The sequence below is a fragment of the Phyllostomus hastatus genome, unplaced genomic scaffold (genome assembly GCF_019186645.2).
Source record: "Phyllostomus hastatus isolate PE091 unplaced genomic scaffold, TTU_PhHast_1.1 phas_contig_209, whole genome shotgun sequence".
NCBI lineage: Eukaryota > Metazoa > Chordata > Mammalia > Chiroptera > Phyllostomidae > Phyllostomus > Phyllostomus hastatus.
This window is the reverse complement of record NW_025333735.1, coordinates 23,237,732-23,254,374: the sequence shown is the minus strand read 5'-3', so window position 1 is coordinate 23,254,374 and position 16,643 is coordinate 23,237,732. Positions and strand designations below refer to the sequence as shown.

The following is a 16,643-nucleotide window of genomic DNA, read 5'->3' as shown; positions in this document are numbered from 1 at the left end:
TACACACAGGCCATTGTGACTCTGGCCTGGTGGGTTCCAGTTTTCCAGGCAGTGGTTTATACACTCCAGCCGGCTGTAAGGGTTAAGTAAACTTCGTGGCTGGGGAATGATTTCATGGCCCTGGAATTTTGAAAAGCCAGGGTTCTCAGTACACTGTGGCCAGCCTTAGAGTCTTTGGGTGTGAAAACCACTCTCAGTTACCCAGACTGATTTTTGGTTCCTGTCGCACTGCTGCAGAATCTATTAAAATCCAGCAGCTGAATTGTCCTGGCTCTGCCACAGAGCTGGGCTGCTGGGTGGCTCCAGGATTCCCGAGCTGTTTGTCAATGGAGAGTCAGAGTGAATGGAGCCAGGCCGATGCCTCAGCCTGGCATGAGGTGGCACCCTAGTGGCTGTTTTCTGCCTTAGAAATGTGTACCATTTCTATGTTCTCACACAGGAATCATCGTTAAGATCCAACTTGCAGTTCATTTTTACACTGCTTTTTTGAGTCTCCACACCCTTTATGTGTCTTTGGGTACCCATAGCTATCTGCTCAGATTTTCAGGCCTGTTTAGTAGGAACTATAGGCAATTTTCTAACCTCACCTGATGGAGCTACTACAACAGAAATAACTCAGCTACCGGGTACAATGAGAAAATGAAGCTGTTTGATAGGAACGAGTCCAAACTTGAACATCACAAAAATGTTTTTGCAAAGAAGGTCTCATCAGGAAACTGAGGATACAGGATACAGATTCCAGATATGCAGTCCTCTAGGGTGCCCTTTAACTAGTTGCAATGTTTTAGATGTTTATTAAACTGAAACATATTAGACACTTTCTTTTCTGAAGAAGTGGCCTGTTGGTTCTCCTTGGTTAAGTAACACAATACTTGATCACTGCATGGAAATTAATTTTAAAAACAGGTTATATTCTTAAGCAACCTCTTCTTTCCAAAGAAACCATGTGGGCTTGAGCATTAAAGGAAGAAACAAAAAGATTATAATAAAAAATAGACTGCAGCCCCAGCATGAACATGGTTGTGACCTTGCCTTTTGTTTGCCATTACACAATTCAATGGCAGCACACTCAAACTATGCTCTCGATCAATATTCTATTAAAGCAGCACAAAAAGTCTCCATAAACTTAGTGGTTAGCTATGTTTATAAATGGAACTCAGCATAATTAGATGGTCAATAGCAGGCTCTACTAGTAATTTTAAAATGAACATCACACATTTTCCATCTGTAGAAGTCAATGCTCCTCTTCCAGAGTTTTTAAAGAAAATTTGTTAGGTTGTAGAGTAGAAAGTACTGACTGGCCCTGTGTGCTTTTCCACTTTGCCTATCTAAGCCACCTTATCCTGAGTATGATATGACATTGCAAATTGTTTCATGTTCTAGTTTTAATCAACCCCTCACTGAGAGAGAAAATATTAAATATTGCCATACTCTTAGGAAGAAAAATGCTAGCCTGGCTGGCTTAATTTAGTGGGTTTCCTCTGATATCATCCAATAGATTTTCAAACTAAATACCAAAATTGAATTACTTCAGAGGATGTTTTGTTGTATAATTTCTTTTAATATTTTTGACATATTTTGGGTGAATATTTGGACAGTAAAGCTGGCAGCAAGTGGAAAGGACTGGTAGTGATAGAAATTTTTGTCACACTACTCTTTCTTCTGAATCCCAGCTCACAGTGTGGGCCGCCAGACCTGATGTTTCTCATCCTGCTTTCCTCACCTAATAGAGGAAGAGCTACTTCAGTGAGAGGTGTCCCACCCTCACCTACAAACTGAAGTGTGCGTCTGCCTTGTGCTTGACGTGTCCTAGCAGTGGTGCTGTGGCCACCATGTCAGCTGCAATTAGAACAAGGGTAAGAACAAGCTTATGACATCAGCAGGTGCACCAGTCAGTGCTACGCACAAAAGCCCAGTTGTTTCTGTTACACTCACGCACCTCCAGCAAGTCCCCTGGTCGGAGCTGGCAGTGGGACATGTCACGGCAGGATTTACAGCGTCTTCTGGTCTCTGTTCTGAGCTAAAGCTCCTGCTAAGTTTACCAAACTGTTGAACATGCTTATTGTAAAAGTTTGACTCCGGGTGTCTGTTCTGGGAGAAACAGAAAATATAACACCTTGATGTAAATACTAATCTGTTATTATGTTCTCTATTCGTATGTGCATTTATTTCTAATCTTCTCTAGGTAATTCATTAGTTATGCTTCCTATGTAGAACATAATCTCACATCTATATGTGAGGTGTGAGCACGGGATCATAAAACCGTCTGGGATATAGAATTGGCAGTTCGGCTCTGCCTCTCCTTAACTATATGACTTCAGACAATATTTATCTTACATCAGCTGTGTTCTCCTCATGGTAACAATCATTCATTCAATCAACAAATATTTATTAAGTGCCACCTGTGTGCTGGGCCTAAGTCTGGGTGCTAGAAATAGTGATACCTCTCAGGAATGTTTTGAGAATTAGTGAAAGAATGTCAAAATGTCAAATATCTAGCATGTAGTAAATATCAACAGTGGTAATTTTTACGATTATTATTGAACAAAGCCTCTGTCCCGGATCTCTCGCCATGTGCTCAGAGCTGATCTTTGAGCTGACCACACTGTCAGAACACTTATTAAAAATGTGTGTATATGCATTTTGTGTGTGCCTGTGCATCCTCTGTGTGTATAAATTAAGAAGAACCAATTTTAGAATTTATGTTCCAAAAATCAATTTATTAGAAGAACCATTATAGTGACTCCCTCAGAATTAATAATCCTGATAGAGTAAGAGCATGCTGATACTAGAACTAATTCACCTGCTTTAGGAAGGCAAAAAATTCTTATTCCTCAAGTTTTCACTCAAAGCCTATGCTTCTTCATTATTCTGTAATTTTTTCTTCTAGGGTATCTAATGGATAACAAGATGTAAAATTCTCAATCTAACACTGACACAAATAACAACTTTTGAAGTGGCTAGCCATGCCATGATCATTTTTATCAGAGTTTTTTAAAAGTAGTACTTGGTTCTGTAGTATTTAAAAGTTTTACTTTCTCTTAAATTACAGACATAAAAATTCCCCATGAGTAACCAGAGGTCATTACTAACATGTTGTTTTTAGTAAACCTTTATTTATACACTCATAAGCCTCCATTTTTTAAAGAACAGGTATTCGTGTCTAATAGGTAATATTGGGGAACTAAAAGGCATTTTTAGGATTTCTAAAGGCCAGACAGAAACCTTATATTACCCCACAGTAAGACCACCAAAATACTGAGGTTTTGGCTAAAATACCGCAGCTACCTCTTGCTGGCTACAAGACCATAGTTGGTGGCCCTGTAGGCATGCCTAGGATGAGGGTGGTCGACATTAGGCCAACTAGTAGAGCTGAGTTAGTCCAGTATATGATTAACATGAGTACATATTAGGATTTTTCAATAGACGGGGGAGAAAAACTTAAACAATTCTTGGTGAAAGTTTTGAAGATTATAATTATTGTAGCTAGCTGGATTTGTGGGTTGCTGGGATGGGAGTCTGTTGATGTGGCTTGGTTTCCTGACAGCGAATTGTCAGGAGGTCCCAGTGCACTCTTGGTGAAGGGTCTTATGTATGGAAGTCCTTCCCTGGTTTGTAGATCATTGTGGTGTAAAGGCCTCATAGGCTATTAAATTCTTCCCTTGTCAGGGGATGGCCAAAGCTGTATCAGGTCAAATGGGCACTACATTTGACCTCAACCAAAAGCTAAGATGAGATGATACTCTAAAATGCAGAAAATCAATTTCAGTCCCAAAGGCAGAGCCACTAATGCAGGAGATCAGTCAACATTGCTCACCCCACTCCAGGTGGCTCTGCTAGGCCCAGGGTCAGGCCCTTTATCCAGCAAAGCACTGGTGGACACTTGTAACTCGAAACACCTATGAAAACAAAGTGAGAAGGAGGCAGATGAGATAGAACTTTGCCAGTTTAGTGGTAAGTGACCACTATTTTTCTATTTAAATCTTGTTGTATTCATCTCCCCAGTAATTGATGACAAAGGGAAAACAGGGATACTGGAAATGTGGGTTTTACCTTTGTTTCTTTGAGCAGATTGAGATATGTGGGTTCAAATCCATGCTCTGTCACTTATTTAGCTGTGTGAACTTGATCATGTCACTTAACCTCACAGCTAATTTTCTCATTTGTAAATGAGAACAACACAAATACATATTTCACAGAGATGCGGTGAGGATGAAACCAGATAATTCAGGTAAAACACCTAGCACATCATTTGGCACATAATAAATGTTCAATAAATAGTAGCTCTTAGCATTTTTTTATTAACAAACTCATATGATTTTAGTTTGATTCAGTAAGTGTTTGTTGTATATACAATATATGAAGCATCCTGTACTTTGTGCTGAGGAGAATACAGAAATAAGGAGGAAGCAGTCCTTTCTTTATAGAGTAGATATCTAAATTTCTTGAGATCAAAGCCTAAGCTTTCTTTAAGGCAATTTGGTACCTGAACACATTAATTTTTACAAATTGAACTCAAAATAATTATCTATCAAAAATAGTCTGATTTGATTCATGATTCAGAGTGGGTGGAAAGATGGTTATCAGTGAGCTATTCCTATTTTAGTAAAAGGAAAAGATTATTTTTAGAAACAAAAATTTTACTGTTTACCTCCTCTGCCACCACAAACATACATTTTGTAAGTTGTATCCATAAAACATGATGTATAAAAATGGTGTACTATCTGTGTTAGCAGATACATTTGATGGGGTTAAAACATCCTACCAGCTTTTTAACCTAGTACTGCATTTTACAAAAAGCATTGCTTAAATCTTATAATAGCAGCGAAGCTCATTTTCACATAGAGGGAAATCCTTGTTTTAGTTAAGTGCCTTTCTTTTATCTTTCCATTCTGGAAAACCACACCCCTGGCCTGCATTTGGTCAGACCTTTCAGAAAGGAAGGGTCAAAAAAGGAGAGCAGCACATGGCTTACAGACCAGAAGTCTGCCTGGCAAAGGAGTTGCTGAAGACTGTGTGGCATACAAGCTGCAGAGAAAGTACCTTTATGATTGATTTCCATTCAAGTCAGACTGACTGCAGTGTGGTCATTTTTCTAACCCATAACTGCTCACACTGCAGCAGTCTGCTATCTGCAGGGTGTCTGAATTATAACAGTCTATGTTCGTGTTGCCTCTTACACAAATTACTTACACTGGTTTCTTTTTCCATGCAAATTCATCAGTTTTACAGCCCCTCATAGCCACAGTCAGGAAACTGGCCGAAAGCACAAATTGATAAAATGAGTTAATTTTACTGTACTTTTTTTTTCCTCTCTGAAAGCTCTCTCTCATAGGCAGTGTTCAGGAAGCATATTACGGTAGAAGGAAGATAACAAAGGAGTTGAATTTTTTTTGCCATATATTACTTTCCAAGATCATTCCTTTTAACAATGTCTCCAGATTTTGCTTGAGTTTTCACAGCATTGTGCATTTCACAACTGTGTGTTTGATAGTAAGAAGAATGAGTATTCCCCACGTTCACTCCTTTTGTGCAGCGACACGGACTTTCTTACGAGATCTTTGCCACTAGACTGCAAAGCATCATGATGCTGTGCTGCACCCGTGGAGCAGCATGCTGCTGTTGGACTCTAACCACCCCCACCCCCGCCTGTCATAAACTTCCCAGAGCGTCCATGAGTGCACAGATTGATTACATTATCCAGAAAGAACTATACCTCTTTATTTTCCAGTAGTTATTTTATAAGTTGGAAATTCAGTGCGAAATCCTGGTAGTTTTTATTGGAAGTGGTGGTGGTGGGGTGCTTTTGGCCATTATTTTGTATTCTTTAGTTCCCATGAACATTTGAAGAAGGGGCAACTCTGATTGCTAATCTGTAAAATGTAAACCCCACAAGGGCAAGGTTTTTATATATCTTGTCCACCAATGCACCTCAAGCATCTGGAACAGAGCCTGGCCCTTTAAAAGTACTCCATAAATATTTGTTGAATTTCATTGAACACGGCCTCTCAGAGGATAGGTACCATCAGGACTAGGCTGGCCACACTGGTCGTTTGTTAATGCTCCCCACTGATTCCTGTTGAACAAGTTGTAAATTCAGCGTACTGTCATCGCCCAAGAAGAGTATGAAAATTTGGATAAAATTTTTCTTTTTCCATCATCCTCTGTTCCCAACAATACAAGCCTGAGCAGATTGTTTCTGGTGGATGGCAGAAGTTCAATAACCACAACCGTATCCAACTACTAATGTGTACAGAAGAGCAGGTCATTAAGAGGGTTGGCTACTAAAGTAACCCCTTTCTTCCAATTGCCCACATTACTATAATGATTTCTTAATAGCAAACCATTTATTAAGAAATGACACAAAGGCTACATTCTACTCATGACAGGGAAGAAGGGGGTGGGGGACAAATGACTTAGAAATAACATCTGAAGAAACAAAAGTTAACCTTTTGGGGAAAACTCCTCCATGGAACAAAAGCCACACATAGTTCAGGTCAGAGTAACTGCAGTATTGCTTTAGAAAGTTGCAGAGCCAGTCCTCACTGTGTGTACTTAGAGATTTCTAAGTTTCCTTCTGCATTTATTAAAATTTGGGGGGGTGGTTCAAATGCAGAGGGTAATTATTCACTCGTCTTAATTCAGAGCATATTTATTGATCATCCACTCTGTATGAGCTGTAATCTGTGGTGAGCTGTTTAGGAACACAAAAGAAGCTGTGGGATCTGCAGGATTAAAGGTCATCTGGTGTAACCTTTTGACTTGGTGAACTATGGAAGTTATTTAACCTCTTCGTGCCTCAGTTCCTTCCTAGCGTCATTGTGAGGATTAAATGGAATGATATGTTTAAAGCTCTTAGCCTAGTGTCTGGCCCTGAAGGATACTTAATAAACGTTAGCCCTTGTTACTGTGATGGTGATGGCCCCAGCACTGGGTGGTGTGGTGGTGGTGGTGGTGGTAGCTGTGGTGAGTTTTCCTCTTTATCATAATTATCATTAGAATTATGAAGCCCAAAGAGTTTAAATGACTGAACCAAGTCACTCAGGTGATTATTGGCAGGGCTGGGACTCTAGACAATCTCTCCAAGGTCCAGACCAGCACTTTTTTAATGCCCCAGGAGTCTATCTTTATAGCTCTCAAAATGCACTCAATCCAGCCGGGGAGAAAATGTTATGCATGAGATAACTAAGGAATGATAAAGCCTACGGTCAAGTATAGATGGAGCAAAATCAGGTTTCATAATATGTAGAACAGACAGGAAGCATTGTGGTTGGTCTAATCCTCCTTTAACATCCTGCATTTGACAGTGGCTATGTAACCTCTGTGACACACCAGAAGGTGGTTAGTAGTTGGCTTCAGAAGCTCGCCATGGCATCCTAGGCAGGCATGGGACATGTCATTTAACCCCTGAAAACTTTCAGTTTCCCAATTTGCAGGACTTAACTGCCATTATTAGCTAAGAAGCACATTATATGTGTTATGTGTGTGTGTGTATGTGCGTGTGTGTATCTTACTGATATTTTATATTTGTTAGAATAATATGATCATTTGCTTATTTATGCCCCTTCATAGTGCACAATTGAAAACAGTCTTTTATACATGTTTACTCTCTCAGAAGAGTGACATATCTATTGTGAAAATTCTATTTTCTTTCTTGACAGCATGGGTTAGGCCTCCGTTGCCTCTTTCCAGGACCTAAATTCAGCTACCCACTGATTGCCCCACCTCCAGAGTGTTAGTCCTCTTTCTCATATTCTGTATGCTCTCCTCATATTACCATTCTTCAGACACGACAGTTACCATTCCCCCACTCAGAAACTGTCATGGGTCCCACAGATCACTCACTTTACACCTGATCTCCAGACTTGTGCACGTGCCTTCTCATTTCCTGGAAGCCCTCTCTGTCTACCTTCTCTGCCTCTTTAAATCCTAACCATCCTTGAAGACTTAGCTTAAGCACCCAAAATTCCTGAAATCAACCCTTTTTGTGATCCCATGATCTGTTACTCCTATGAACTTTCCTAACACATTCTTTGTGTTTCTCCTTTGATGTTGAACCCATTTGGTATTGCATCAGACATTAGGGTATTATTTTATCATTCCACTAGATGGTAAACCTTGTAGGCACAGAGACATTGTATACCTCTGTAACATCTCAAGTTTAAGGCAAATATTATATATGAGAGTCAAGGTGGTGTGGGGAGACAGGATTCAGGGTTAGACATCCTTGAATTTTAATCCTAGCTCTCCCTCTTTTTTTTGCCTTTCTGTAATTCAGGGCAAGTAATTTCGCCTCATTCCAAGGTTTAGTTTTTCTCATCTAGAAAATATACTTTCCTGAAACGGTCGTTTTGAGGATTAAGTTAGATATAATAGAGTACTTACCAAAACATGCCCCTAACAGTACTCAGAAAAGCCTGCTGAAAGCCCACCTTTTGAGCTCTTAGTTCAAAGTCTCTTCCTGTTCAGGTTATAGACACTGAGAATACCCAATTCTTTTTGTAGGGATACTTGATCAGTGACCGCTGCCCTCAGATATGACACTTTCTCTTTGACTGTCCCAATATCACTGAATGAAAATCCACTTCAATAACCTGTACATACACATCCATCACAATAGGCTGATACATCCCAATAGGCTGATATATCCCAATAGGCTGATACATCCCAATAGGCTGATACATCCCTAGGTGGTACTGGGGTATGTTTCCTTACAGACTATTCTGAGGAAGGCAGAGTTTGGGTTTGTGCATTTATTAGGATTATTTAATCCAGGTTGTGAAATCCATTCTCATGTCAGAAGTTCTGTGAGGTTTTAAAATTCAAGGCACACATAATCAGTTTTCCAAGCCCCAAAGTTCCTCTCCAGAAGTCCAGCAGAGACTTTGGGAAGTGTCACAGCGCTGCCAGGCCACCTGCTGCTATTGGCCAGGTTACAGCTACAGTGTACTAAGTGGTTCACATGAAGTAAGTATACAGGCAAGTTAAGGAACATTTCTGTGGGCTTAATTATTTTCTTAATCTCCCTGAGAGTTGGGAATGCCATATTTACACATGCATTTTTCATCCTTCACCTGTTCATTCTCCCTTGACATTTTGAAAAAATACAGTAAAAGACATTTTTTCCAGGGCAGACCATGATCGATAAAGTGTTAACTGTAAGTGCAGCTGGGTGTTCGCCATGAGGGAGAGGGCCTCAGACCTGTCCTCTCAGCACGTGGTGCCGGCAAGCCTGGCTCACTCACATCTTGCTTGGTCCCTGCTTCCTAGAGTGAGGGAGTGGGGCTCATGAGGTTCCCTCGGTGCTCAGAAGTGAAGCAGCTGCTCCATTCAGCTGAGACCTTAACCCCATCCTGAAACTTCTGAAAATCTAAATCCAGACCCTTGACACTGATCAGCCTTGTCTGCCTTCTTTAGTTAATGAGAAGCGTGAATCTGAAGCTCCATGAAGGCATGGACATGAATAAGTACCTGTTGTATGGCAGGCCATTCAAAGGGATGATGGGCGATCCAGACCTATATTTGAATAATCAGCCCTCATAAAATATAAAATGTTATGAAATAAAAGGGGGAAATATGCAAGTACATTTTATATTAAAAAATTATTAATTAGAATTCTGTTTACATGTGCACTCAAGCCTAACCATTTGTTTTTTAACTAAAGGACCTTCCTGCATTAAAGCCTACCATTGAAAGATATGCTTGAATTTCAAAAAGTATATGTAAATTTCAGTTTTCCATTTCTTAGCAGTGACTGTTTTTATATAATGTCAGTTATTATTAAGGTTTAGCCATTGCTATTAATCAAACAACTAAGTGTTTATTCTTAGAAATTGCTGTATCCCTTCCCAGACTCCCTTGAGTCTATCATTTTATGATGGTACTGCAATTTCCCCCAAGCTATAATCCTGGGAAACATCCTACACTCCCTCTTCCCATTATTACCAAACTTAACAAGTCAACACATTTTCTTGATTCTGACTTCTAAATAACTTATGCCAAACTCCTCCTTTCCATCCCTTGAATTTAGACCACACTCCCGTCTTATCTATTTAAATGACTCCACCAGCCTCTATGGTTTTACTGATTATATTCTTCAACTGCCACGCCACTCCCCACTATTCCTACCTCATGACATGGTGATGTTTCTAGATTACAGATGCAAATTTGATGGTAGCATTTTCACACTTCGTTGACTTTCCTTTGACTAGGAATCAGTTGTGTTTGACCAGTGCTTACAGACTGCCTCCTGGCGTCTGGGTTTATAGTAGATGTTGACAGTATAACCACAATAGTCCCAAACTATAGTAGAGAGTGATAAGTACAGTATTGTTTTTACTTTTGCATAATCTTTCAAATGAAGAGGTTATTTGTACTAATGGAGTTGCACTACTAATTTTGCAAAGAGTTGTTTCATAAGACTGATAGATGCTATTTATTTCTTTAAAATATTTGTTGTGCTACTACTGAAAACAAGGTATCTAGTTACTCTAGGACATAAAAAAATAAAATCTTATAGGGAATTACATCTCATACAACCGTCTGCTCTGAAATCATGTATAGTCAAAATTATCCTTAGTAATTCCCTAAATCAGAGGTTGGCAAATTCTTCTACATAAAATGTTCTGCTGTGGGAAGCATATGATCCCTGTCAAAGCTACTTGTCTCTGCACTCATGGAATGGAAGCAGACAATGCCTAAATGAATGGGCGTGGATGTTTTCCAATAAAACTTTATCTACAACTGGGCATGGGGACCATAGTTTGAAGACCCTGCATAGGTGGGATGGATGTTAAAGTACACATGTATGTGGGGTGCTGAGGTGACTCAGAGTAAGGAGAAATCACACATATCTCATCACAAAAAAAAATGAGAAAGATGAATTTGCAGCTCATACCTGATTCCAAAATACAGGTGAGTGAAAGCTCAGGATAAGACCAAGTTAGAAAAGCCCAGGGAAAGTTTTGGCTGGTCACTGAAGAAAAGTTGCAACCCAAAACATGGAGGTATTTTTGTTAAAAGCATCCAGGAATATTTCAACCCTAATGGTGATTTACCATTAAAAAAAAGAGAAAAGATGAAAGATACATTAGGAAAAAAATGTCTTTCTGGTAGATACTATTTTTATTGTCAACATTCCTTTGAAGTCAGAGTTTATTACTCATTATTCTGGATAAGCTTACCCTATAAATTCAAAAAATAAAATGTGTTAAATGCAACACTGAAATATACTCTCATTGATCTTCACAGAACTTAACGTGTTTTTTTCTTTTTTTTTCTTTCTTTTTTTGTTTGTTTGTTTTATTCTAGCACCGATAGCTGCAGGAACTGGCCCGAATTTTTCTCTCTCAGATTTGGAAAGTTCTTCTTACTACAGCATGAGTCCAGGAGCCATGAGGAGGTCTTTACCCAGCACGTCCTCTACCAGGTAAGGTGATTGATGGCTCTTTTAAAAGTCACACTTCACAGTTACACACCTTGATTGTAATTCTAGGCCTTTCTGGTACTTAGCAATGTGTCAGTAGCTGTAGAAGATACTAGAAGGTGGGTTCAGCCACAACAGACTCTCAGTCTAATTGGGGTGACAAAGCTGACGCATATGCAGCAGAAATAGATAGATAGACAGACAGATAAATTACACACACACGCCAGACAGTAAAAAAAACAGCTAAATTATGTGACAAAGGATGAAAATAGATAAAGAAGGCTTTGTCCAAAAAGAGTGATTTGTGCTCAGTGATAAATGTTTCTTAGGGTTGGTGAGATGGAAAGAAAAAGGAATGTTGTTCTGTATGGGGTGAAGACCTGAGCAGCAGCATGGAGGAAGGATGGATGATGAATGTAGCACATTCTCAGGAAATTAAGGACAAGGCTTGACTAGGGAAACGGATGTGCATTTGGGAGTGTTTGGCACAAAGTTGACGCTGGTGACACCAGTCCCAGTCCCTGTGATCACAGCTGAGTCCCAGCTTTTTTCCTGCTGAGCCTCTGAAGGTCTCCAAATCTAGTCTGTTGGAGTTTCCCTAAGAGATAAACCTATTTGATAGCCTGGTGTGAACATGGTCTCGTGGCGGGTGTGGCTGGATCATAAACCTCTTGCACCTGGAGACCTTAAAGAGGTAAAGTTGGAAGAGCAGAACTAGATAATGATTACAGGGCGCTTGATCCCTTTGAGGTCACAGAGCCAAAATCAGAATGAAGCATTTTGCAAGATCCTGTTGTCTCTAGATAACCTGAACCAGAGGAAAAAGGATTAGGCATTAAACCCACAGTATTCTTTTACAAATTGGCTCTAGCATTGGACTGTGATGACAAAGAAAACAATGGTGCAGAATGGTCTTTAATGTTGGTGTGCTTTGCAGAAACACATTGGACAAAGGCATATTCCTCTGAAAGCAAGGGCCAGAGTTTTATGATTTGAAACAATGTTGAGATTATAGAAATTTCTTTGGTATAGACTCACTCTAACCTTGACTTTAAAATTTTAGCCATCCTTACTTACCAAAAAAAAAAATCAGCTTAGTCACTACTAATACTTTGAAAATGATTGAAATGGTTATTTTCTAAATATAACCACCAAATCCTGCCATCATCTTTCATGTTCTTTAAATGTTCCCACAGTTCATTGTGGTATCAGCTCTTCAGGGAAAATAAAGTCTCAAATCCAAAGTACATTCATAATAAAAGAATGAGATTGTGAACACATTCAGGTGCCAATACATTTCGAGGATTTTGAATGTTTGCTGATGGAAGAGACATTGTATACAACTGCACTCAGTCAACATGAAAAAGCTTTGCAAACACTTGTGGGCAGCGATTAATTTCAAAGTTGATGGGCTGTTTGTTTTTCATATGTGTGCTGCGCATGTACCATGGATGTCCCCAGCAGTGCTTCTCCTGCTGTTTTGTTGCCTTTTGTTGTGACTCTGAGGGGAAATCTGATTATTAATGTCATTTAAAAGGCTAGTGTCATTCTCATATTCCGCAAATAACTCACCCTGAGAAGGAGCTAATTATGAACAGCATCAGTAGTTAACAAGTCAGTAGTATGTTTGTTTTACTCTCATTAGACTCCCCTAGGATAGTTATTTTTTAAATATTATTTAAACATATAGACTCAGAAGAATTATCTGTGTACAGCTTAGAAAATGTGCCCAGAGAGTACCGGAAATCTACATATAGAAAAGTTCATCAATCGATCAACATTTTCACATGCTGTGCAACTATTAATTGGTCACCTGGTCTGTGAGAGGCACTATTTTAGATGCTTTACACACTTGGTATGATTTAATCTTCACAATGATTGTACAGTGTAGACAGTCTAGCCATTTGACAGTGGACCAACCCAAAGTTCAGAGAAGTTAAGTAACTTGCCCAAGGTTATAGACCTAGTAAATGGCAGTCTGTGTTCAAACTCAGGTCTGTTGAAACTTAAATAACATGCTGTTTTTACACTGAATCCTCTTAAGAATAGGGCTGACTCTTTTATCAGGAACAACAGAACATGAGCGCCACCCCCACCCCCAGCAAAAAAAAAGGGAATAGTATAGCATCTCTACTTTTCCTGGGTACTTAGCATTTGCTATCTTGAGTTATTATTTCCATCTTTAAAATCTCTACAGGTCCTGCCTGCTCACCTGGACTGTAAGTGCCTTAGAGGAGAGTGACTTACTCTTCCTATTCAGCAACAGAATTATTAAATACCAAGTATACTGTCCTCAGCACTGTGGATATAAAGTCAAGTAATAGGAGCTTTACAATCTAGCAGTTAGAGACTGACAAGTAAATGGAAATTTTTAGTTTGGAGTACTATGAACATTCTGGAAAGAGGCATTTTGCAGTTAAGGCCCAAGGTAAGGCTTCTAGGCTTTATACATGATAGAGATTAAGCAAATATTTGGAATGAAGGTAATAGTCTTACCTTAATTTCTAGGTAGAATTGCTAAGAATACAAGAACAAATTTTACACATAAGTAGAGATGGTGAATCATTCCTTAGAAGAGAAGGAGAGATCTTACTGCTACTTCCTGTTTTCCTCAAATGTTTCTGGATGAATAGAATCAGTGTGTGAGAAAGTCCAGAACAAGAAACCAAAATTATTGACTGATTCATTTCTAAATTAAAAACAAATAAAGGAGACTGATGGGCATTGATCGAGTTTCTGCAGTTTCTATACCCCATCATAGTCAACATCTTTAAAATCATAGAAGAGGCAGTATAAAATTTGAGATAAAATATACTTTTTTATCCCCCAAAAACATTGTCAAGATAAACCACTGTCAAATTTGTGAAGTTAATAAACTTTGGGAAGCCCTCCACCTGTCCACCCCAGCATGTCTAACGTTTTCAGTCCTGGACCTTTTTCTCTCCTTCATCCTGTACCTTCATTCTCTGAACATTTCTCCCGTGTCAACCCCGAAAGCCCTTGAGTTCAGACTAAGGTATCAGCTGGTAACTACAGACTCTTTCACCTTTAGAATTCAATACCTGCGTGTCTTATTTGCATTTTATTAATGGATACCAAAAAAAAAAAACACCGATCTTGACAAACTCAGAAAAATATTAATAATGGGAAAATGATGGGCAAAAGAGTTGGCCTTTTGGGTTGGATCTCATTGAGTCATGACACTTGGGTGAATCCTTGTCATAAGTATTCATGGCTGTTTTTAAGTCAGTAGCCCAAATCAGCAGTTTTTTAATGTATGCGATTAGCCAGACACTGTTGTAGGCACTAGAGATTAAAAGATATATATTCATATATGTATTTACACAAGTAGAGACAGACAGACAGAAACAGAGAGGCACCCTTTCACCACAGACCTCACAGTCCCATCAGAATTTACAGGTCTGGCCTTTGTTTGTTTGCCAGGGAACATAAGGAATACTCATTCCTTTCTAATTTATATTCTTTCAACTTCTGAAATGATTTCAAGTGACTTTCAATTTTAAAACACAGCAGGTCATTTTAAATCTAGAAAAAGAGGCTAAAAAGCATATGGAAGGATAGGAGAGTTATTATATTTAGATCGTGAACCAAGAGTTCTTCCTTAAATTTGCCCCTGAGCTTCCTGGTTAGCAAGGCAAGAAGGGGAAGAAATAGGTGATATAATCTGTGTTTTCTAATAAAATGGAACAATGGAAATTCATTCAAAAAATCATATTTTTATGGCTTTATGTATTAGGAATTTTTGTGTATACCTTTTATAAAGTACTTCTACTAGAAGCAGTTTTCCATAAAATACAGAAAAGTTTTTCAAGTGGCTATTTTTCATTGAACTTCAAGGAAAGCCAAGCAAAGAACATTAAATAAGCTAACAAAGGTATGTCCTTTGGGTACTAAGCTAGCATGCAAACATATACGTTGCTTTCTAGTGGTCTGTCTTTAATAAGAATAAAACTTAAAGGCTAAGAATACTGGCATGCCAACTTTAATAACTAGAATTTCTTGCCTTTACTTGGGCCCTTTACATTTTTTTTATTGCTTCAAGGGCCTCTTAACTATCTCAGATCCATCTCTTCTTTTCCCTTTGCTTTTCTAAATCATCTGCACAATTACCAGAGTGACCTTTCTAAAATATGACTCTGATGTCACTCACTGTTGACTTTTTCAGGGAGTCTCTGCTGCTTTCGGGATAAGTCTTGACCTACAATGTCTTTTATAACCTCCACCCTGCTCCTTTGCTGTGCCATTCTTCAAACTTTCTCCATACCAAACACCTGGCAATTCTCTGCCAGAGCTACCCTTTACTCAGGATGTTGTTTCTGCCTGAACATCACAGTGATGTTCAAAATACTCAATAACCCGAGTGACACTAGCAAATCAATCAGGGCAGATGCCACCCTGCCCCAGTACTCGGGCTAAGTCCTGGAATGCCTCAGGTGTGCCAGACATGAACCCTTTAGGTTTTGGATCATGAGGTGGTCCCCAGGCAACGATGGGCAGCGAGGTTGGGGGAAGCTTATGTGGCATCAGACAATGGCACTTTGCTAATTGGTAATGAAGTATTTTAATATTTTAAAATCCAAAATGGCTGCCTGGGTGGTACATCAGCTGCATAACAGCCCATCTCCACCCTTTCCTTCTTCTGCTCTGTCCCCTTGATACTCCCTCCTACAGGCAGCTCTGAAACCACCTCCTTGGGGGCGGGGGCAGGGACCTTTCCCCTCCTCCCAGATGTATCACAGTTCCTTTCTCCATCGAGGTACCCGTTATTATCCTATATGTGGTTCCATGGCAATTCTTGTATTTCTCTTGCATAATTTTGTTTACCTATCTGTCTTCATCCACTAGACTGTAAACCCCATGGAGACATGTCTGATTCATCTGTATCCCAACATTTCACCCCACACCTGGTATGTAGGAGGTAATAGCAAGTGTTTGATGAATGGAAGCATTAAAAATTCCGTACCCTAAAACATGACAACAAGCTAGCCCTGAAGCCTGCCCATTCGGTAGTATTTCACTACCTGTTACATGTTACCTTCTCTTTCTGAAGCCTCAAACTGGGAGGAAAAAAAAAATCAGTCCTTTCACTGGAAGAAACAGAAACATCTGGAAATGTATCAACCATACCTCTCCAAAAATAAAAAAATCCCTACCCTGATGGAATAGAACGTCATTTTGGTAATCTCTTTGTAGAGGA

At 39.3% G+C, this 16,643-nt stretch overlaps 1 protein-coding gene across 6 annotated transcripts in view; it reads left to right on the top strand.

Moving 5' to 3' along the window:
- NFIA (nuclear factor I A) overlaps nucleotides 1-16,643 on the top strand; it is a 374,337-nt gene that overhangs the window by 257,559 nt on the left and 100,135 nt on the right. For all 6 annotated transcript variants that reach the window (XM_045835430.1, XM_045835429.1, XM_045835431.1 and 3 more), the window contains exon 5: nucleotides 11,311-11,428. In XM_045835430.1, the coding sequence (XP_045691386.1) occupies nucleotides 11,311-11,428 (118 nt within the window). The remainder of the gene's footprint in view (nucleotides 1-11,310; nucleotides 11,429-16,643) is intronic.